The 24,811-nt window shown below is 34.1% G+C and overlaps 1 protein-coding gene and 1 long non-coding RNA gene across 2 annotated transcripts in view; one reads left to right on the top strand and one right to left on the bottom strand.

Moving 5' to 3' along the window:
- The window catches only part of LOC145280226 (MFS-type transporter SLC18B1-like), a 68,012-nt gene that overhangs the window by 15,912 nt on the left and 27,289 nt on the right, over positions 1–24,811 (bottom strand). The window contains exons 7-10 of the mRNA XM_080132010.1: positions 22,152–22,288; positions 21,124–21,222; positions 9,200–9,294; positions 7,811–7,906 (exon numbers count right to left, since the gene is read on the bottom strand). Of these exons, the coding sequence (XP_079988136.1) occupies positions 7,811–7,906; positions 9,200–9,294; positions 21,124–21,222; positions 22,152–22,288 (427 nt within the window). The remainder of the gene's footprint in view (positions 1–7,810; positions 7,907–9,199; positions 9,295–21,123; positions 21,223–22,151; positions 22,289–24,811) is intronic.
- On the top strand, positions 12,178–17,057 carry LOC145279659 (uncharacterized). The gene is made up of 2 exons (XR_013868421.1): positions 12,178–16,004; positions 16,397–17,057. It is a non-coding gene; the product is annotated as an uncharacterized LOC145279659 (long non-coding RNA).

Here is a 24,811-nt window from a genome sequence, read left to right as displayed (position 1 = left end):
TGATACATTTTTGCATATGTTGTCTGTGTTTTAGTTCTGCATGGATATGGCCAATGTTGGAAAATCTTGGGGTTGGAATTTTTGCAACTATGCTTGTTCTCATTATGCAGTTATTCAAAAGTTCAGCTGCAATTGGAAGGTTGTGGTCGATTGGTATTATTCCCAAGCACAGCATTGCTAAGTTGGGATCTTTTCCTGTTTGCTTTGTCTTGATTAATATTCTTTTGATTGTTTGGATTTGTCTTTCAATAAAACCGTTTCATTTTAGGAACTTTAGCGATGATGTGATATGATCAAATTGCCATTGTTGAGCAAATTCTTTAAATGCTTCATTAGAATATTGTGGTCCATTGTCACTAACCAGTCTGCTGGGAATACCATGTTAACATATACATAAGCTTCATCTCTCTGAATAATGGAGAATGTCTTAATGCTGTAAATGTTAAGCTTTCAACTTTTTGTTCTAGTGCTTGTGTATTATACGCTGTATCAATTCGGATAGGTTGTCATTTCTTATGTTGATTTCTCCTATATTGTGGTTGATATTGTGACAGGCTTTCAGTTTTCTCTGCTTCTAAACGTTTGTTTTGATTTGTTGTTTGATAAACAAACTTCTGGGCAGTAGTTGGCTTTTCCACACGTGTCACATTTTGATCCAAATGCTGGACCAGCCTCACGACGAAAAGCACGGCTTTTACCACAATTGAGGCAATTACTTGATTTTTTAGAACGTATATGTGCTCTTATTGCTTGTATATTGTTGTTTCCATCGCCAGTATCGTTTCGCATAACCTTGAGTTGTTCTAAATGGGCGTTAGAAGCTTCATACATTTTACCAATGTTAAGAGTTTCTTCCAGAGTTAAGGTGTTATCTTTTTTTAATAACTCTGTCTGGAAGTCCATAATTGGCATGCTGGCAATAATAAGTTCTATTATTCTTGTTGCCCTGATTCTGTCAACACACATTTCTGCCTAAGCTGTTTACATCTGTTGACAAAGTTATCTAATGACTCGTCAGATTTGTTGTCTATTTGACATTAATTTTAGACGATTAATTCTAAAATTCTCTGTAGGTTTAAGGTGTTCAATGAACTTATTAAAAATAATTTAAGGAAGATTTTTTTTTACACTGTTAGTGTCCACATGTTGAATTTTATTTAGTTCTTCGTTAGCGACTTATAATAAGATATAATTTGCTTGTTGTCCTGTTTTTATTTTAATAATCTATACTAGTGGGATCTGTGGAAATTCCACAGTGGCATTTTTCATATGTAATATATTCTTACTGGGCATTCTGTAGGCGTTCTATTCAGCATGAAGGAAGGCAAAATCATATTATTCTAGCCCTTTTATTAAAACTGTACCGCTCCCTTACTAAAATAATGATTTTGATATATTTCCTGGGCTGATTATTTCATTACAAACACACCGGTCAATTAACTCATATTTCACCTTTTTTCATAATTATTGAATATGTTACTATGTTCAACAATAATTTATCATAATTTTAACCCACATTATCGCCTCTCCTCTTACTAAAATAAAAAAAAATTGATATAATTCATGGGCTGATTATTTCATAAAAAAACACAACTATCAATTAACTCACATTTCATCATTTTTCATAATTCTTGGATATGGTACGGATTTCGATAATAATTTTTCATTATTCAAACTGACCATATCGCACACCTTACTAAAATAATAACTTTGATTGTCTAGGCAGATTATTTCATTACAAACACACCAATCAAGTAATCTACATTTCATCATTTTTCATAATTCTTAGATATGTTACCAATTTCGACAATCATTTTTTATGAGTTAAATACACCTTATAGCTTCCACTCTTACTAAAATAATAACTTTGATATATTGTCTGGGCTGATGTTTTCATTACAACACACCAATCAATTAACTCACATTTCATCATTTTTCATAATTCTTGGACATGTTACTAATTTTGACAATCATTTTTAATCATTTTAACCGACATCATTGCCCCCCTTCCTCCTTACGAAAATAATAACTGATATATTGTCTAGTCTGATTAGTTCATTGCAAATGCCCTAACGCATTAAATCATATTTTATCATTTTTCATAATTCTTGGATATGTTACTAATTTCTACAATCATTTTTCATAATTTAAACAATCCTTATCGTCCTTTCTTACTAACATAATAACTTTGATATATTTTCTGGGCTGATTATTTTATTATAAACATACCAATCAATTAACTCACATTTCATCATTTTTTGTAATTCTTGGATATGTTACTAATTTCGACAATAGTTTTTTATAATGTAAACCATCCTTATCGCCCTCTTTTACTAAAAACTAACTTTAATATATTGTCTGGGCTGATTATTTCATAAAAAATCACAACTATCTATTAACTCACATTTCATCAATTTTTATAATTCTTGGATATGTTACTAATTTCGACAATCAATTTTTATATGTTTAATCCACAATCTTAACCCCCCCACTACTAAAATAATAGCTTTTATATATCATCTGGGCTGATTATCTCATTTCAAACACACCAATCAATTAACTCACATTTCATCATTTTTCATAATTCTTGACTATGTTACTAATGTCGACAATCATTTTTCATCATTTTAACCCACATCATTGCCCACTTTACTAAAATAATAACTTTGATATATTGTCTGGTCTGATTATTTCATTGCAAACACACTGATGCATTAAATCACATATTATCATTTTTCATAATTCTTGGATATGTTCATAATTTCGACAATCATTTTTCATAATTTGAACCATCCTTATCGCCCTCTCTTACTAACATAATAACTTTAATATATTTCCTGGGCTGATTATTTCATTACAAACACACTAATCAATTAACTCACATGTCATCATTTTTCATAATTCTTGGATATGTTACTAATTTTGACAATCATTTTTATAATTAAAAACCCACATTATGCCTCCCTCCTACTAATATAAGAATTTTGATATATTTTCTGGACTTATTTCACGCGAATCAAGTAACTAACATTTAATCATTTTTCATAATTCTTGGATATGTTACTAATTTCGACAATAATTTTCATAACTTTAACCCACTATGTCGCTCCCCCTTACTTAAATAATAACTTTTATATATTGCCTGGGCTGATTATGTCATTACATCAATCAATTCCAGGTATTCTCATAGTATATTTATTTTCCACCTATCTTATCCAATCCCAGATAACGTCACATATTCTTCTAGTATATATCTTTCACCTTTCTCATTCGATCCGGGCAACACTGAGTATTCTACTACTATATGCTTTCCACCTATCTCATTCAATACTGGGCGACGTTACTGCTAGTATATATTTGCATTTATCTCATTCAAACCCGGGACTGACTTCATGTCCGCCACCCCACTGTTAAAATATACATGAAATAAAGTAATGTTTAAATCGTAAACTGCTTGAGCCATTTTTGGGACTGACGTTATATCACCAACCCACTGCTAAAAATATACATGAAATAATGTAATGTCTAAATAGTAAACTGTTTCAGCCCTTTCAAGAACTGAATTCATATCTCCCACCTCACTGTTAAAAATATACATTAAATAAAGAATTGTCTAAAACATAAATGGTTTCAGCAATTTCCGAGACTAACTTCTTATCTACCATCCTACTGTTAAAAATATACATTAAATAAAGTAATGTCTAAAACGTAAATGGTTGCAGCGATTTTTGGGACCGATTTCATATCCTCCACCCCACTGTTAAAAATATACATTAAATAAATTAATATTTAATGCATAAACGGTTTCAGCCATTTCTGGGACTGATTTCATATCCCCCACACTACTGTTAAAAATGTACATGAAATAAAGTAATGTTTAAATCGTAAACAGTTTAAGTCATTTCCGGGACTGGCTTCATATCCCCCACTCCACTGTTTAAAATATACTTGAAATAAAGTAATGTTTAAAGCATAAACTGTTTCAGCAGCTTTTTGAAATTATTGCATAAAAACATTAACACGGTTAGGGATTAGACAACCATTGCTTCAGCATGAATTTCTGAGTGTAGTATGAGTCTCAGCATTCTTTGTTACTGACCAGAGTGCCCCTTTTAAGGAGTTGGTTTCCTCAAATTTTTAACCTACCTCACGTCCAACTCTGCCCTTGTTGGGAGACACGTAAAAAAAAAAATATAATCAGAAGGGACATTTTTCAGAGCATCTTATAATTAATCAGAAGAGACATTTCCAGTGCATCTTATACTTAATCAGAAGGGAAATTTCCAGGGCATTTTGTAATTAAATCAGAAATTACTTTTCCCAGTTACTTTTGTGGTATAAAAACTTTGTTACATTAAATATAGTACCTATTTACAATGCCTCCCCACGGGACAGATTTAGACACCAGGGTCGTTTTTTAACGTGGAGAAAAGGAACAAAAATTGTCTTAGTTGTAAAGGATTTCTCCTCCACTGAGAGAGAAGTAGAAATTGAAATGTAGCATCTGAAGAACAGATACTACACTTTGATCTTGGGCAAAAGGCCAAGAAGGACAAATCATTTTTATTAGCTTTGCCTCCACAGCGACACCAATTTTTTGTTTTGTTTTAACAAACGACCCGGATGTAAGCGTGACACACAAAAGAATACACACGCTATCGTATTTAATATATAGATATTTACAAAACGTGAACGTGTCTGTGTGTGTGTCTGTGTGTGTGTGTACATTTCCCTACGCAATAACTCTGTCAATTTTAAGTCTACAAATTCGAAATTTTATATACAGGGTACTGAGATCTTTGTAATCCATTTTCGGCCAGAAATTTGGCTGTTAAGAGGTTAAAGTTCAACGATTTGACCTTTGAGAACTCTACCAAACTCCTCTGACAATTTTGGGTTTAAACACTTGAAATTTTAGATATAGGTTCCTTGGACGTGTATCTAACTTAATAACTTTATTTGAGCTCCAAAAATTTAAAGGGTCAAAATAGGGGTCAAAGTATAAAAAAAATTTGACCTCTGTGGTTTCTACCAAATTACTCAGACAATTTCTGGTTTAAACAATTGAATTAAAGGGTATTCAGAGATAGGGCAAGCTTTTTAATCGGTTTGGGTCGAAAAGTTTTAGTTACCAATATATAAATGTATGTATGTATGCATGTATGTTTGCATATCTGCCTAAAACTTTCGACAGAGACGACGGATTTTCACAAGATCAGTATCATTTTGAAGTTCGACATTTCAGACGACAAATATCGAAAAATTGGCTAAAATCATTAATATCTTCACCTTCAACTGGGCACTTTTCTACAGGGAGATCGCTTTTTTCGTCGATATTTTTGAAAGTCGTCCTCTCCTTTCGATTGTCACTTCCGGTTTGATGGTGATCATAACAGCAAAGACGTCAGGTTTTTTCCCGTTCTTTTCCTTCTTAGCGGTACGGGTTCGAGCCTGCCTTCCTACTACCACTTTTTTTTTTTTTTTTTTTGCTCAACATACACTTCCAAACACCTGGGCAATGCCGGGCTGAAATGCTATTTATGAAATAAAATTCCAATCTTTGTTTAAACAATTGAAATGCTTCTACCAGCTTTGTAGAATTCTAGTCAAACTAGAAGATACAGGTGTTAGAAACCATGATAAATACAGTTTAGTTAAGACAGCAAAAAAGAAATCCAAGATGGTGTCGATACAGGAAAAAATAATATCCCACGTTGGCAAATTAAAAATCTAAAGTTTAATTACCTTATTGGCCTGTATTTCTGGTATTAGACCCCCCCCCCGTTATTTTTTGTGTGGATTTTTTTCTTGTTGTTTTTCGTTTCTTTTTTTTCTTTTTTTTATTGTTAATTGAATCCCGCCATCTTGACATCGTATAATGTAAAGGTGGGTTGATTAAATGACGGAAGCATTGTTATTTTATTAACGCTTTATTAACATTTATACAAGATGACTGTTAGTTAAACAATGTTGTTCAGCTTCAAATCCCGATTATTCCTTCATGTGTTCCTACGCCAAAAGGTCACAATCCTTCATCATCATGATGGGCTCCTTGCCCGGACCAATGTGACTCTTCCTCTCCAGAGTTTCCTGTCTTCCATCTTGGAGACCAATGTCATTTGCAGACTTTTCTAGCTTACGTAGCAGTGTTTGCACATCAGCAGTGTTGTTCGCGAATAAAGCAATATCGTCTGTGTAATCTTCATCAGTTATGTGTGCTGATTGATGACGTCAGTTTCTGGATTCATTTAGGGTGAAGCTTAGCATGTTGTGTATATCAACAGAGGTGCGAAGTACAAAGTCAAGACAGCCTCTGTCCCATCGACGAGATGTTGCATCCCTCTGCCTGTTCTACAAATACTTTAATGATGAATGCTCTGACGAACTGCAAACACTTGTACCTCCCCGACGTAACTACCCCCGACAAACCCGACAAGCTACTAAGTCTCATCCCTTTACAGTAGAGATCCCTAGGTGCAAGAAAGCCTTTTACTCCAATAATTTCTTCCCCAGAACTGCGGGTCTTTGGAACTCACTTCCGGGATTCTGCTTTCCCAACTGCAATGATATGCAGAAGTTCAAGTGTAATGTTAACAAACATCTTTCTACTCATCTCCCTTCATAATGACCCCGCTAATTAAGTCCCTAATAGTAGCCCCCTGCTTCAAAGTGGCACTGTGCCTTGTTTGGGGTGAAAATTGAATAAAAAAAAAAAAAAAAAAAGAGTATCTCCTTGTAGAACCCCAGTGCGGATGTCAAAAAATTCAGTGTCCCCATCTGGGGACCTGACCATTGCTTGAGTGTGCTCATATAGCATCATGATAGCATTAATGACTTCATTTGGAATGCCATATGCTTTTAATATGCTGGCCATTTTTCCTCTATGTACAGAGTCGAATGCTTTGGAGAAATCTACAAAGATCATGACTGCCTCAATGTTTTTTGCTTTGACTCTTTCAATCAGTCTCCTAAAAGTAAGTATTTGACTAGTAGTAGAGCGATTCTTTCTAAATCCATTTTGGTTCTTCCTGAGCACTTCTTCGATCTTTGGTCGGAAACGGTTGAGAAGCATGGCATTGTAGATTCCTGCTGCAATTAGAGTGAGTGTTATTCCTCCGTAGTTGCTTGGTATGCTTAGGTCCCCCTTCTTGGGGAAGGTAAGTATGCATCCTTCCCTCCATATATTAATAATTTTTTGATTCTATACAGTCTATATAGAATTGCATGAATTAAGAAGTATGTCATTGAAACCACCTGTCTTCCATACTTCAGGGGGTATGTTATCTAAGCCTGCAGCTTTACGATTCTTGGTCTTCTTTTGTACATTTAGGAGTTCCTCGATTGTAAAATCACCCTTCTCAATATTGAGTTCCTGTACAACAATCGGCTGAATTGGTTGGTCTGTTACTTCTGGGTTTTTTCCGAGTAGCTTTTCAAAATGTGCTTTCTATTTCGAACATGCATTTTCTGGAGTGTTTGCCTTTAACTTAGCTTTGGCATATCGTTTGCGCCCAGATATTTCATTTACTACTTGCCAAGCCAGATAGGATTGTTTGTTATCTACTGCATTCTGGATTCGATCTATTTGTTCTTGAACATACTTCTGTTGTTCTGATAGGTACATCATACTAAGCTCTTGAAACGCCTGCTTCCTTAATTTTGTATTCTGTCGAGTGGGGTATTTATGTTGCTTTTTGATTATTTTTTATGTTCAATCCTTGCACATAGGAAAATAGTGTTGATATCACTACACCCCACTCCCCACCCATAAAATCATTGTTATATGATTAAGAATTGAGTGGATACTTACTCAGTTTGTTCTAACAGCATGTCATAAGTCGGGACGACTGATAGACTGACAGCAATACCCAGAATAGCAAGGCATAAAATATTCAACCAAAGATAGCTAACAAAAGATAAAAACAAAAGAAAAACATTTATTTAAAAAAAACAAAAACATGTAATTATACAAAGCCAGAAATGATAAGACAATTGATCATTGCTAATTTCAAAGAAGCTGAGTATTTAGTTCTCTCCCACCGCAAGAACTGTGACACTGGGGTTAGAAAGTGAGATGGAAAAATTCAGTCCTCTAGAGGAGGAACCTTCTGCATTTGTTAAAGATGCCTGGGCAGCCCCGTCGGCATTCCCCGCTAAGAGCGCCTCAGGCGATTAGCAATAAACTAATCCCTTTTCAAAGAGAAAAGGCAAAGCTTAGAAGGGTGGACCTCCTAGAACTGCACAGAATCAGCATTACACCACAATCAACAGGGAACAGGTCATTACTAGAATGGTCTAATCTCTGTTGATCTGGGAGGCCAGAAATAAATTCCCTCTACATTTTCAAAAAGGCTTAAGTAGTTCTTTAGGGGACAGATGGAATCAGTGCACCCTGCAAAACGATTGGTCAATGTGTGACCAAATCACCTAGCAGGGACATTTCTCCACAAGAGAAAATAAGTCTTTATATATGATTGCTACTATCTCTGAAAAATGTTATCATTTAAAGCAAGATTGTGTTAAAGCTTTGTGATTTTTGGAATATGCCATCTTCGTTCCCACACGGTTATGTACATCATAAAACTTTTCTGCATTTTCCTTACAAAAAAAAATTTCATTATAAGCACAAAATCAAAATAAGCAAACTCAACCAAACTCAGCCAATCATTTGCTTTTGTTTAGTTAAGAAAATGAATACTTTTAAGAGGTGTCCATCAAACCGCTGAGTGATGAAAAGCCTATGTTAGACCATGAATGAGCAATGGAAGAATAATGTTTGGATGCATCTTAAAACGAAACGAAGCAAACAAAGGAGACAGAGATTGAAAGACCTTTATTAATTCATAGGAGGAACATGTTCTCATTCCGTTAGCCATAATTAGGTAGACATTCTAAATAATTCGTAATTGTATTTTGTGTGTCATCCATACAGATGATTGAACCTTCAACCTCCAGAAGAGTGTAACTTTACAACTAAATTTTATCAAGTACTCTATCAACTACATCACGGGTCCTTGCGAAATTTCATGCATTCCTGAATTTGACAGAAAGATTTGTGAGTTCAACAAGATACACCGGGAGAAGGTCGGAGATTACATTAACCGAAACGTTGTGGAAATAACACTCGAAATGAGATTAGTAGTCTGAAAAATGCAAATAATAATAATCAGCCAACTTTTTATATGAACAGAATACTCACTTTTCTTGTATATTCAAAATTGGTGATGGACCCAAAAGAAGCAATGTGAGGCCCATTAAAAAAAATCCAGGGATGAGTAAGTTTTTTGTATCAGACTAAATAAATAAGAATAAGAATAAGGTTAGAGTTCACAGTGGAAGGAAAACATAGGCGGAAGTGATAAAAAAAAGGAATAAAGACCCAGGCAAAGATAGGTTAGTTTAGAAGTCAATGTAAAATGGATGTTAAGATTATTATTATTATTATTATTATTATTATTATTATTATTATTATTATTTGTACTCACTTGGAGTTCTCACACAGGCCATCATCATTGATTTATCGCTGGCAATAACCATTGGCCTCCACTGAAATTGAGGGACAATAAACCCACTCAAGAGCCTAGTACTCTTCGCACTCATCCAGTAGAGGTCTGGTTAGTGTTTTTTCTCCTAGGTCCTTCTATTCTTATTCATCTTTCATGCATGTATTTTATTTATAAGATTTCTTACAGTTTCAGTTTCCTTGTGTATTATTATTATTATTATTATTATTATTATTATTATTATTATTATTATTATTATTATTATTATTATTTAATTTTTTAATTACCTTCTATCTAAGGTTTTTTCCTAAATATTTTAATCACACAGAATACATGTTAAAAGTTTTGGGATTGAGTTATGTTTGAAAATTTCCATTTTAAATTGTTCTAATTAGTTACAATTTACAATAAATTCATCAAGTAACCCGTTACTTATAAGGTTTCTATCTCTCACTCTCATCCTCTATTTTGCCTGACCTTTGCTTCTCTTTTTTATACTAATGGTTCACCACTTCTCTAGGTGAAAAGCTATTCGAGAATAAGAGTTACTAAGACGTTGGACAATGGAACATTACTATGAAAGCATTCTCTTTCCCTTTTCTATTTCTTCCTTTCTCCCCCCTCTCTCTCTCTTTATTAACAGTTAAAGGTAATAAAGAAAGGAAAGAATAAAAAAATTGTACTAGCTCATTATAAACAAAAGAGAATAACACCAGAGTAATAATAGCTGTAGCTAAATAAAGATAGATAGATAGATAGATAGAGAGAGAGAGAGAGAGAGAGAGAGAGAGAGAGAGAGAGAGAGAGAGAGAGGGGGGGAGGCTAATTTGGGATTTTGTCTTTTTATTTTTAATATCTAATGGCTCTCAAACTCATTTTTCCTGATTCAAAGAATTTTACCCAAGTTCAATAGATGACCCAACGGATGACATTATTTTGTAGCATGTAATTAGCACATAAAATGAAAACCTAATTTACATTAAATAACCGTGGAATTTCCGCAGGCCATGCAAGTATTAATTATATTAACATAGAGGTAGATTTAGGAGTGAACAAAGAGAGAGATTATCAAAACTTTTTTTTGCAAAAAATTGGTTATCGAAGTTAATTTAATAAATATATAATTTTAAAAAAAATTCTTGAATTTAACATATTCTAGACTCCCAGGGTCTGGAAAAGAAAACCATTAGTACAAGAGTACTATATTTTTTCTTTTTCTTTACATTACACAGTATACAGTGTTTGTCTTTCCAGAACACATTCTCTAGAAGGAAGAAGACACGTTAAACACATCTGCTCCGTTGCCCAGACAAAACCAAGAGAAAGTATCTAAACCTTTTATCTGCCATATATGTTTCACTTCCGAAAGTCAGGATTGTGAATTCTGTGATAGAAGAAGCGGTGATCGAATTTTAAAATAAAATACGTATGAGATACGTTTGATAGCCAAATTACAACGAAATATGACAAATAAACTAATATTTATTTGTTTACAATTAATATTACGGAGTTATACTCCTTCCTTAGAATTTGATACATTTTTTTTCTTTTTTCTTTTCTTTTTTCTTTCTTGCTATGATGTTGAAGAAAAAAAATCAGTTAGTAAAAAGCCTGTCTGCGGTGTTATTTTGAAATGCCGGAAGAATGTGTTGGCCGTTTTCTACATCTCTGCTCGTTTTCTCACTGTGTTTGCTATCTTATATTTTTGTACGACCCACTTTCGTAACTAATATGATCCCTAGAAAGAAAAGTAGTTGAGCCGTCTTTCTTCAGTGCAAGTAATAAACCTGATATGTCGCAATATGAACGAATATCGTAGACGCAGTGGGGTTCGTAGTGTGAGACTTGTGTATGTTTCAACATCTTTCTCAAATGCCTCTACCAGTCGGTATTTATGGCTTAACCAGCCAATCACAATCTTGCAGGAGGAAAGACCCAAATGTACTTATATTCATTACATTAATAACAAAACATCTATGATGATGATCATCATCATCATTTTAATATCTGTTTTAGATACTTAGATGCTGCCAGGTGTTGGATGGCTTTTAGAAATTGGTCTTTATTTATCTCTCTTTCTCTCAAGTAAATCTTTATCATTTCTTCCTATATTTTCCTTTTCTTAGCTGCCTCTATTGTTTTGTATCTACTAAACAAAACACTTTCATCGAATCTTTCAGTGTGACCAAACCATTGAAGTCTCCTGATCTGCACACTTCTTTATACTGTCTAGATTTAATCTTTCTTTGATATCACAGATCTAAGCCTGTCTTTAAAAAGCACATTATATATTCATCGCACCATTCTCATATAATTTCTCTCCATGCAACACATATCCTCCACCCTAACTGGTCAGATTTCACTTTCATACTTTTTTTTTCATTTTCTTTCTTTGAAGATTGTAATGCTGGGTATGGAGCAGCCAAACCAGCTGCCGACATTACCCTGCTTTTTACTGAAACCAACCGAGAGCTCTTTTTAGTATCCTCACTGTTCCCTTAAGTGCAATTGTCTGGATCTCTTTTGCTCTTGGTTCACCAGGAATATTAGTTAGATAGGACTTCAGGTTCTTCTTCATAAGCCCTTTTCATCGGCTCTAGATATTTTAACTTATCGCCGTTTACTGTATATTTTAATTTTCACTTTTAATTCTCATTTTCGCAGAGGAGGGGAGATGTGGCACTATTTCCTTGTGCCACTGTTTCTAACACACTCTGCAGCATGGACGGGTGGTAAATTGTCCATGAGCGTAGAGATACAAAGAAACCCCTTCCCATAATCCCCTTGCTATCTTTCTGTCTCTTTCCTGCACGACCACCATGATGTGAGGACGCATAGACTGTCTCTCCGTAAATGAGGGGGGGGCCACCCCCTCCCTCAACACTAGTTAGGGTAGGTTAGTTAGCTTCGAAAAGCCTATTGTAAAAATTAATTGTAAATTGTTTTTTTTGTAATATATATTGTATCTCTAATGTAAAATAAAATAGTTAGTTATACCTTTGTATATTACAATTGTGTCGCGTGTCGTTTTTCTTGTGTCTGCCATGAATTCCTTCATAAATGTCTTAAGTCGAAAGGCGGCCCTGAGGACAGGGAGATGAAGATTCCCACCAGAATGCCACCAGGGTGAAGAGATCATCTTGAGAAAAGAAAGGAGCCACACCCAGACCAACATCTCAGGTATGATTTTCTTCTTACTACACAGACCCAAATGACTGGCCCATCTCATGTCTTCATGAGACCGCTTTAAGACATTTACTATAACACGTCTGTCGGTCACACCTCGGTGGCCGGCTGATAGTGGTATAAATGGTTGCCTTAAGACTCAGGATTGACCCTGGTTAATTACCAGACGGATCTCGTCGCATCTGTGTCGCAGTATAAATGATGCAATATGACCAAGACATATTGTTTCCCAGCATGGAAATAATTTCGACTCTTAAACCCACGGCACAACCAAAAATAACGACCACTAGACGAATCGAATAAAAAAAAATGGTCCACGGTCTTTAAAAACGGAAAAAACTATTTCTGGCAAAATTTAAAAAAAAATGGCAGACCAGTACACACGCGCACAAAAAAAAAAAAAAAACGCACTCAAAAAGGAAAATTCAGAACCTGAACAAAAAATTGTCTTGCACCTACAAAAAAAAAAAAAACAGTTTACAAAAGATCGATTTAAAAAAAAAGAGTATTGAAAGTAACCCTTCGAACAAAACAGTAAGAAATGTGTCCCACACACAAAAAAAAAAAAACAGAGATGAGAAAAAAGTGTCTCTAGAATATGCAATATCTCTTTCTCTCTCACGCTTTCTCTCTTTCTGTCTCTCTCAAGATATATATCTATATGTGTGTATATCTATGCATCTTGTTATTACATGAAAGAAAAAGAAAAAAATCCTTCAAACACGAAGCTCGAAAAATAAATTTAAAAAAGAAAAAAAAAAGGAAAGAAAATAAAGGATACCTAACATTTTTTATCTGATCTTTATTTCAGGTTTATAAAAATATAGGACTTTTTAAAAAATTCTTTTGACTTTGCAAGTGTTAGATTCAGATTTGAAAAAATAGAACTTTTACATTACATTTTATTCCATGAACAGTTGATGTGTTTATTTTTCAGGTTAGGTAACAGTAAAGCTGAAACATAAGGGGACATTTTTTTTGAATTGATAATGTTTCTTTTATTGATGTTTTGTCTGTTTAAAAAGAAAAAAAAATGTTACTGGTAAAAAAAAAATTGGGGTTAGATAATATGAAAGTTTTGTGTTAGAATGTATTTTACAAAATTGTTCCAAATAAGATTGTTTTTCTATTTTCTTCTTTTTTTTTTTTAAACTCGTGGAAATGTTTAATGTCTACCTGTCACTCATTTTTTAAAACAATGGCCGCACATGGGAAAGATAAGCGAAGATGACCTCGTCATGGTGTTTGCGAGGGTGTTGAGGAATGGGTGGTAGAACAATGCTATCTGCCTCTCTCTCTCTCTCTCTTCTTCTCTCTATCTTTCTCTCTCTCTCATTCCCTTACCCTTTTAGGGTCTATGAGGACGAGAGAGAAAATTGTCGAAGATTTTTTTTTTTGTTATTACGTAATGATATCATGAGGGTGGTAGGGTGTGTAATGGCATCGCTCTGTCTCTATCCCCTTCTTTTCCCCCTCAGTCTCTTTCTCTACTCTTGCGTTTTAATGATTGTATAGCTAAACCCCCATGGCTGATTGCAGGAGGGCATATAATAACGAATTAACTTGGAGTTTTTTTTAATTTTTCTACCAAGTTTAAAGAACAAAATTATTTATGCTTCGTTAAATTACATTAAATGATGTCTTCAATTGTTTTTTTATTAAAAATAAAAACTGAGACGATTATTCAAACAGCACTTAAAGTACTTTTTTTGAAGTCTTCGAGTGTTTGGAAAAGCCAACTGTTACATGATTACGTTCATTTTTTAAGAGTTCTCTGAAATGTTCATAGTTTTTCTTAAAGAAAAAATTACGCTATTACATTTCGAATATTCTCTGAATTTTTAATAATTTCTAAGGAAATATTGTTTGACTAACGAAAGAGATTTTCCTGAACTCTAGATGATTTTAAGGAAGAATTATTCGAGCAAATTCTTTAATTGAAGGTTTATTTGAAATTGGACCGTATGATAGGGGTCCCTGAAATATTGACTGAGGAGTATATACGTAAAATTGAATTAATTATTAAGAAAAAAAAAAAGATTTCCTCAGTCTAGAAAGATCTCTCTTTAATTGAAATTTTAATTCTTTCGAGCTTTTAACTATACAGAACTGGTCGTTAACTAATGTAGCTCCTAGGTGTGGTGGGAGTTTATTAATTCGAAATAATCCTTGTTAGTGAGTTTAGGAAAAGAGTTGCTTTTAAATAATAAAATAATTACTTGGAAAATAAAGTTAATTAACATGAAAAGTTTCTGAATTCGAAATGACCTGGATAATGGTCTAAAAGAAGAAATGATTTTTAAGAATCAATTAAATAACTTTAAATGTACACTGAATTTTAAAAATAATAATTACGAAATGAAAAAGTTTTGGGATGTCTCTGAATCTCATTGTGAAGGGTAAATTGATTCAAAATGAATTTTCTATGATCTTTTCGGAAGATTAATTTTAATAATGAACCAAATGTTTGGAATAATTTTTGAATTGTATTACGAAAAATGGGTCTATTCGAAGTTTATGACCTTTTGAGAAGATTGTTTTTTATAATAATAAATGACTTACTTTGGAAAGAAGTTAACTAACATAAATTGATTTTAACGATGAACCAAAATACTTGAAATAATTTTTAAATTTTGGAATTAAATTTTAATGATCTTTTGTAAATCAAGTTTTGGAAAAATACATATACTTTTTAAATGTACCCTGAAATTTGGGAAAAAGTTAATTATGAATGTAATAACTGAAATGCGTTTGCATTGTGTAAACAAATTCTAATTGTGACCGAGGTGCTCTGAAATGATTTTTTAAAAATGTTTTCTTTTTAAGAAAAAAAATTGTTAACACCCTATTTCATTGATTTAATGTATACCAGGTTTCTGAATTGTTTATTTTTGGAAATTTTTTTCCCCCTAATTGAGTATTCTAACTCATGAAGGCTGAGTGCCCTTCTTAGTTAATTCTTTATATAATTAATAAATATTCCGTGGTGGATAGTTTTTATTGGTCGCTCGGCGGCAGACTCCTTGCTCTAACAGAATTAATTGGATTAGAACCTCTGAAGACCAAGGTTTTACTAAATCCATATAGGTCGGCGTGATGAGGTCACGTAACCCCGACTTATCTAAAATACATTATACTGGTTGCTGAAGAGAGCGTAAGTCCAGTAACTGAAGTAATAACTTGGAATACATATAGGTCGGCGTGATGAGGTCACGTAACTCCGACTTGGTTAAAATACATTATACTGGTTGCTGAAGGGAGCGTAAATCCAGTTACGAAAATAATGTTATGCAGACTAAATTAAAAAACGTATAGGTCGGCGTGATAAACTCACGTAGAATCCGGCTTAGTGAAATACGTATAGGTCGGCGTGATAAACTCACGTAGAATCCGGCTTAGTGAAATACGTATAAGTCGGCGTGATAAACTCACGTAGAATCCGGCTTAGTGAAATACGTATAGGTCGGCGTGATAAACTCACGTAGAATCCGGCTTAGTCAAATACGTATAGGTCGGCGTGATAAACTCACGTAGAATCCGGCTTAGTGAAATACGTATAGGTCGGCGTGATAAACTCACGTAGAATCCGGCTTAGTGAAATACGTATAGGTCGGCGTGATAAACTCACGTAGAATCCGGCTTAGTGAAATACGTATAGGTCGGCGTGATAAACTCACGTAGAATCCGGCTTAGTCAAATACGTATAGGTCGGCGTGATGAACTCACGTAAAATCCGGCTTTGTTAAAAAATATTATAATGGTTGCTTAAGAAAGTGTAAATCCAGTAACTGAAATCATGAGGTCATTGCCTCGATGGAGGGCGAGGATGATTACCCTCTCTGGTATTTGAAGCAGTATACCAGTCTACCAGGAGCCTGGTGGAAAAAAATAACTTGCTTCACTGAGTTCCTGATGGAACGTAGAGCATGGAGACATTGATTGCTGACGGCCGGTTGACGCACCATTCACGGAAAATTAGGGACTTCTGAAATTTATGAATGCTCATAAATTTCGGATAGCATAGGGAGGGATGTGGCACTATTTCCTTGTGCCACTGTTTCTAACACACTCTGCAGCATGGACGGGTGGTAAATTGTCCATGAGCGTAGAGATACAAAGAAACCCCTTCCCATAATCCCCTTGCTATCTTTCTGTCTCTTTCCTGCACGACCACCATGATGTGAGGACGCATAGACTGTCTCTCCGTAAATGAGGGGGGGGCCACCCCCTCCCTCAACACTAGTTAGGGTAGGTTAGTTAGCTTCGAAAAGCCTATTGTAAAAATTAATTGTAAATTGTTTTTTTTGTAATATATATTGTATCTCTAATGTAAAATAAAATAGTTAGTTATACCTTTGTATATTACAATTGTGTCGCGTGTCGTTTTTCTTGTGTCTGCCATGAATTCCTTCATAAATGTCTTAAGTCGAAAGGCGGCCCTGAGGACAGGGAGATGAAGATTCCCACCAGAATGCCACCAGGGTGAAGAGATCATCTTGAGAAAAGAAAGGAGCCACACCCAGACCAACATCTCAGGTATGATTTTCTTCTTACTACACAGACCCAAATGACTGGCCCATCTCATGTCTTCATGAGACCGCTTTAAGACATTTACTATAACACGTCTGTCGGTCACACCCCAGTGACCGGCTGATAGTGGTATAGAGATACATAATCTTCGAAAGGTTACAAAATGTTCATTATAAGATGATATAAACACAATTACCTTTCGTTCGTGATGAAGGATGACACAAGACAATTACAACATAATGATGACTTCATTATGTTGTATTATTATTATTATTCATTGGATCGGCCGGTCGATGACGTCAGGAATTTCGCTTGTATCTACGTGATTAATCTTCTACCCTTCGTCTCTAAGGGACTTTCCTCTCCAACTGACAAATCTTGGCTGATCATCTGCCCGCTTGACTGACTCTCTCTCTCTCTCTCTCTCTCTCTCTCTCTCTCTCTCTCTCTCTCTCTCTCTCTCTCTCTCTCTCTTGCTGACGGACTAAAATTCGAACCCATAGAATCCTATATGGAGAAACGTCATTTGTTTATGATGTTAGAAGTGTGTTTTCAAACGTGACTAATTTCACGTGGCTTTTCGTATGTTTATCCAAGCACACTTCTGACAAACAAAAGAATCCTTACCTAACCTATTTTTTAACCTAATCTATTTTTTAAACAATACATTTTTAATTTGCATTGTTCATTCTTTTAAATAGCCTTTTAATATACAGATTTCTAAAAGAATAGGGCAATCAATTTAATTTCTAACATTCCATTTCTTAACTTTGCCTACAGGGTTTTAGTCTCGGCTTATCCTAACCTCATTTTCACTTATCTAATATTCTTATTATTTACATGGAAAGGGGACAACCCTTTTCTATATAATAACTATACCTCATTTGATTGGCCTTTTATTCTTCTATAATTTTACCTGTTCATATTTGACTTTTAATTGAAATATTCTAGTGTTCACGTCAATTTAAAAAAATAACTTCAAATTGAGGAGGCAAAAAGAAAGTTCACACAATGGAAAATTGTTATTGAAATGTAACTTTAGGATATTAATGCAACACAAATGCAACAGGAACACAATGAAATAGTTAATATTTAGTAGCATAGCTCTTCTGCAATTTGACAGCCTGCAATCTTTTGGGAATTCCTTGAATTAGATTGCAGCAATACTCTGGGGAAAGGGCATCCCACTTTTCTTTAGTTTTTGTCCAAAGTTCTTCCAAATTTGAAATTTTATCATTGCATAACTGTTACTTGATGTAATGTCATATGTTTTCGATAGGATTGAGGTCTGTAGATTGTGCAGGCCAATCCAAACACGGAATATCATGCTCTTCTAGGAATCCCTTGACATTGCCAGCTGTGTGAATGGGAGCATTATCCTGCATAAAGATGGGATTATCATCCAAATTCCGACCAAAGTAGGGTAGAAAATGCTCAGTCAACATATTAATGTACTTGGTCGAATTAATTCGATCTTGCAAGCGAACTATAGGCCCTGGACCATTGGTACTAATAATGCCCCACACCAAAACTGAACCTCCACCGCCTTGCAGCGTTGAAACTGAGCACCTAGGATAAAATTCTTTGTCTTTCCTCCGACTGACGTAACTGCCTACCATCACTGCCTAGCCTATTAAACTTGCTTTCGTCGCTAAAAAGCATTTTTGACCAGTATGAAGAGTCACGATCTTTATTGCATCTGGCGAAGTCCAGGTGGCGCTTTCTGTTCTTTACAGCAATCATTGGCTTGCATCTTGCAACATATCCTCGCAAATTAAATTCCTTTAATCTGTTCTTAACAGTAGAAAGAGAGCATTTTTTAACAAGATGGCACTATTGTTGGATTTGGGGAGCTGTTTCAAATCTGTTTCTTAGTCTGTGGATCTTGATAGCGTTATTTTCCCTGTTAGAAGTAACTCTAGTACGACCAGATTTAGGGGCATCACGAACATTGCCGGTGTTTTGGTGCTTTTGCAGTGTCTTTTGTACCGTTTTCTCTTCACATTTCAATCTGCGACCGATTTCTCGATTGGATAAACCAGAAAGGTGGAGATTAATGAGCTCCAGACGATCACTAAGAGAAAGTCGTGGCATGTGGACTAAATGTTACATTGTATAACCTGGAACAACAGCAATTACGATTAGAGATGCATTGTTGCCTGTTGGTGGATATTTTAAACTAATTTAGGGGCGATAATTTAAGTTGGTTTTAAGCGAATTTGTTGCTGCGGACTTTCTTTTTGCCTTCTCAATTTGAAGTTATTTTTTTAAATTGACGTGAACACTAGAATATTTCAATTAAAAGTCAAATATGAACAGGTAAAATTATAGAGGAGTAAAAGGCAAATCAAATGCGGTATAGGTTGTTTAAACAGTTACATTAAATTTAGCTTAAATTTGCAGTTTATGAAAAAATTACAAGTGCGGACTTTCTTTTTGCCGGAACGGTATATATATATATATATATATATATATATATATATATATATATTTCTATGTGGTAGAAGTTTTCATCAAAAATTCTGTGCAATAATGCAGAATGTAGAAACCAAGCATAAATAGAAATCAGCCTTATAGTGAAATAGAAATAATCATCTCATAATAAACCATAAAAAATGAATAATTAATTAATGTTCGTTTTTCAAAGGAATATGCAAATTATTTGACCTTCATGTAGTCGTTCGCATATTCATGACTTAATAGAAACAGTAGGTTTTTAACATCAATGTCAAAGCGAGACAAAATATCAACTTTATAAGTATATTCATTTGATATATCTGCAATCAAAAAGTTTGGGATTTGTATGGATTATAGAGTGTTTGAAATTGTTTTATAAAAATCTACTTGTACTTAAAGTGGATGTAATAGACTTATTTCCCTTTAATAACTTATCATATCTGTTGGATATTGTTATCTTGTTTAAACTTTAAAGTATGAAGACTTTATGCTCAGGTAGTGATTGTTCGGCGTGTTGTTGACTGCATTTTGCTCAACCAGACAAACAAAACCCAAATAACGTAAAATAAAACAAATACATGCAAACTCTGAGAAAAAATATAAATAGATATGAAAATAAAAACAAATAGACAGATAAAAATAAAATAAATAAAAAACATTTATAAAAAATATATTTTTATACTGAAAATGGAAAAGATATGAAAAAAATTGAATATATTAATCTCATATATTTAAATTAATAAATGCAACAATTTTTTTCAACTATCCTAACTATATTAACATCCAAATGTTGTTTTTTTTGTGTGACAATATAAAATTTTGAAGTACTGTATATATAGTAATTTGCAAACACAATCAGCTTTGTGCGTTCTTAATTTGCATAATCATTTCAGAAACAACTTCTAATAAATTCGGTCCTGGATATGACCTTAAACTATATCCGATGGTGAGGCCCCAGCTTGCGGGCTTTAGGGAGTGTGGAGCCACCCTTTAATTGCCATTGCTCCCAGGTCCACTCTGACCCGGAGTGGTAGCACCTGTTAGGGTCCCAACTATGGGTTAAATAGAATACGACTTAAAAAAACAAATATACTATATTAAAAAATAGTTCTTCAAAATCACCAGATTCGGCATTAAATAACCTGAAAAGGGTTGATATGCCGTAAAACAAAACAACCAACCAACCAACCTAATAAATTAATATTCTCTAATAAAAATTGCAATCTGCACTGTCATATTTTCTTACAGCAATAATTTCATCGATAGTAAAACATCTGACGTTGCTAAGGTGCTGAAAACAAATACTACACTTTATAATATTTATTAGCAGAAAATATAAAGAAAATAATAAGAGTACACCAAGTCAATGTCAACTAATATTATTTAGCAATATTTTCTAAAAATTACCCAAAAATTAAAAAGTAAAATATTTTTAATACCAACTTACCATGTTATCAGAGAGATGACCCCACAATGGTGATGATATGGCATATGTAAAAGACATCAGCAGAAACAAGAAGCCTACAATTGTAGTGCTCAAGGAAAACTGTCTCAAAGAAAATAAAAATAAATAAATAAAATTAAATATTCAAGTGGGACCATGGAAATTTCATAGGATGCCTTGTTCAAAATATTTTAGAAAATATAATGTATAACGTTATACGGCTTAAGTTCAATGGAATATGGAGGCGTGACTTTCATAAAAAAAAGTAAGGCCAGTTCACTATTCAAGTGACGTCATGCTAGTGTAACTGATGATTCCCGAAAGCTTAGGACTATTGTGGATTCGAGAAAGCAAGTTGATTCAGCGGTTGCACAAGATTAAATGACTTATTAATTTTCCAATGAAGAACTAAATTAAAAAAAAAAAATTTAATGTGGTTTTCAAGGTTAAAAAACTTCCAAGACTAAGTGACCTGGTCTGTGTGAGTACGATAGATCTGTACTTAACTCTTTTGTGAATTTTTGGTTTACAGACTTGAAACTTGATATATAAGTCTGTACAGAGCCGCGCGTTGTATATGGCGGTTGTATTTTGAAATGTTTGAACTGTGCGTAGGTAGCGCGAGAATAACATCAAGAATGAGAGTTCAATAGAAACGTTATTTTAATTTGAATAAAATAAAATACGAATCAAACATTTCAAAATACAACCGCCATATACAGACTTATTTCTCTAAATTTACAACATGGCAAGGAAGAAGAACAGGAAAAAGAAAGAAACAAAATGACACACTGAAGATGGAGTTTAATTCTGAAATATATTTGTGATAAATTTCAAACAAGTAAAATATTTGTTTATTTTTCTAATATTACGTTGTATTTGGTTTCAAATGCACTTGATGTGTATTTTATTTTTTATATATATATATATATATATATATATATATATATATATATATATATATATATATATATATATATATATAGAGAGAGAGAGAGAGAGAGAGAGAGAGAGAGAAAGATTATACTTACAATGCGAAGATGTGGTTCTAAAATGGGGTCTAAGCCAGCCCAGACAGTGGATGAAATCATAATGACAAAACAGGTTACAAGCACCAAAGGTTTTTTAAATAGCACCAACATGTTTCCTTTTTTTACAAAGCTGCCATCTGCAAAGAAGAAGTCTTAAATAATTACTTTATTAATTAATTAATTCATTCATCATCAGTAGCAGTAGTAGGAAACAGGTAGCACTAAACTAACTAAATGCTGACTACAATTGCAACGACATTTCTTCAAAGAAAAACGACAAAGAAATGTTTCATAGAAGACTGGAACTTCAAACATCAAACTCAGTTTTGGCAAATCATTTTCATTATAATGATAATTATTAGGAAACCGGTTTTAAAATTAGCTTCGAACCATTGTTAAACTACAGCAATCTCTCCTGATTTTCCTTACATTATACAAACTGCGCAGCCTGAAATTTGACCATTTTTCTTTAAAAGACATTTTATTAATCGATGCAAAATTCAAGAGCTTCTTCCACTCTTGACATAACCGTGGTATAGTGTTCCGTCACTGCGTTCAGGACAGGATTCAACTTCTGTGGAATAAGTGAGCTATTTTGCTGAAGATGACATACAAACAACCTCATCCTTTGCAGTAAACTTCAAATCCATCTTCTGGATATATCACTATGTGAGAAGCGTCTCTGCTAATCTGGTCATGTCAAGCGCAATGGTGGGTGGATAAACACAGCCTACGTCATAGAAGTTGATGGCTTGTCTGCCATTTGCTGCTCACACATGATCTGGGCTGCAATTATCAAGGAGGATGTGAAAGCTTGGCAACTTTATGAAGGGGATATTAAATGGTGAACACAAGTTAGCATACATATAAAGGGTAATTGCCTATGTATATGTTTATTTGTATATCCGTATAAAAATAAAAATAAATACAAATCAAAAAACCCACAAAGTTGGTATATTCTAGTTTGGCGTTGCTCTAGATGTATAATATGTATAATTTAGAAAAAAAATATTCAATCTCTGGTGGTCAACTTGGCCACGTTTCGTTAGGGGAGGGGTTCGGTTTTTCAATGTTGTATATATTTTGAAAGAAAATGCTGATTCATTACTCGATGAATCTATTATGCAAAGGGTAGTTGTCTGTGTGTATTATGTCTATGTGTATCTAAAGAGAAATGGGATGAGTGGAGGAGAAAGAAAGAGGGAGGAGAAAAAGGTAAAGAGACGAATAGAGAGATAGGAGTTTGGATAGAAATACATTACTTTTGCTCTGGTAACACCGGGTAACTCTGCTAGTAGTATATAAAAAATAATAATGTGCAAGTCACGTGAAGACACATGCACTCACACACAGACACACAAGAAGTGATCTCACAATTTGATTAATATAGAGATGATGTTATATACACAATATAGTAAAGGTTATTTTGTCAGATTTTCAGAGTCATATTTAGTTCCAAGCAAGTAGCACTTTATTCTTCTTTTTTATGTAATCTTGCTTTGCTGCATAGGTGTAGATATGTTTTTGTACCAATGCAAACGGCACTAGATTTTAGATATTATGTTCCATTGAAAGGTAACTCTATACGGATGTTTGTGTATAAAAATGTTAGTTGAAAGTCCATAAAAGTTACAAAAAGCTGTCATTATTTTAACGCGGTCCGTATTCTGCATAAGTACCCATTTGTGAAGTGGTAAGAGACGACAACTGCAAACCACTAAAATTTGCTAAATTCCTTTGTGTGTTCTGGATGAAGTTTTCTCTGACTTCACATGCAACCAAGCTGCACCAAATGGTGACCACTAGACAATTCTGAGGCACAATCTTTGTGAGTTTAACAATAAGCAAAGTCGGATTTGCTGAATAACAAACAAACAGCTTCATCAGAGAGGTGATCGTGGTTAAGGACACGGACTGACAACCTGGGTGTGCCAAGTTCGAATCCAGTTCTACAGAAACACATTTAATTAGGGGTGTTGACAACCTTCACATGGTCCTTTCCATAAGTACTCAATGTCTTTCTAGAAAGAATACTAACTAGAAAGATATCGGAGGAACGAATGCCAACAACAATCATCTGATTCATACGAAATGAATGATGATGCTTAACCAACAAACAGTATCATCAGCATCATCAGCATCATCAGGTCTTAATTTTATGACATTCATTTGGATTATGTTTTTTTTTTGTATTTACTTTTGTGTAGCTATTTTTAGTCTAACTATATGTAAATTTCTCTATATCCAGGCATGCTTTTCTTCCCCTATATTTATACTAGCCAGAGTGCCCAGAGTTGCCCGGGTGTTTGGAGGTGTGCGTTAAGCAAAACAAAAAAAAAACAAAAAAACGTGATGTCTTTGCCATTGCCGTTGCATCCATCGCCAAACGGGAAGTGGCGAAGGTTTAAATTAAGGCTAGTCGATCGAAAAGAGGGGATGAATTTCGAAAATATCGGCGAAAAAAGCGACCCCTCCCTGTAGAAAAGAGTCCAGTTGATGGTGAAGGAATTAATATTTTTAGCCAACTTTTCGATATTTGTCGTCCGAAGGGTCGGGCTTCAAAACGATACCAATCTCGTGAAAATCCGTCGCCCCTGTCGAATATTTTAGACATACATACATACATACATACATACATACATACATACATACATACATAT

Source organism: Euprymna scolopes, chromosome 7, assembly GCF_053919585.1.
Source record: "Euprymna scolopes isolate OS-2025 chromosome 7, ASM5391958v1, whole genome shotgun sequence".
In the NCBI taxonomy this organism is placed as follows: Eukaryota; Metazoa; Mollusca; class Cephalopoda; order Sepiida; family Sepiolidae; genus Euprymna; species Euprymna scolopes.
Note: the sequence above shows the minus strand (reverse complement) of the source record. Positions and strands in the feature narration are given on the sequence as shown.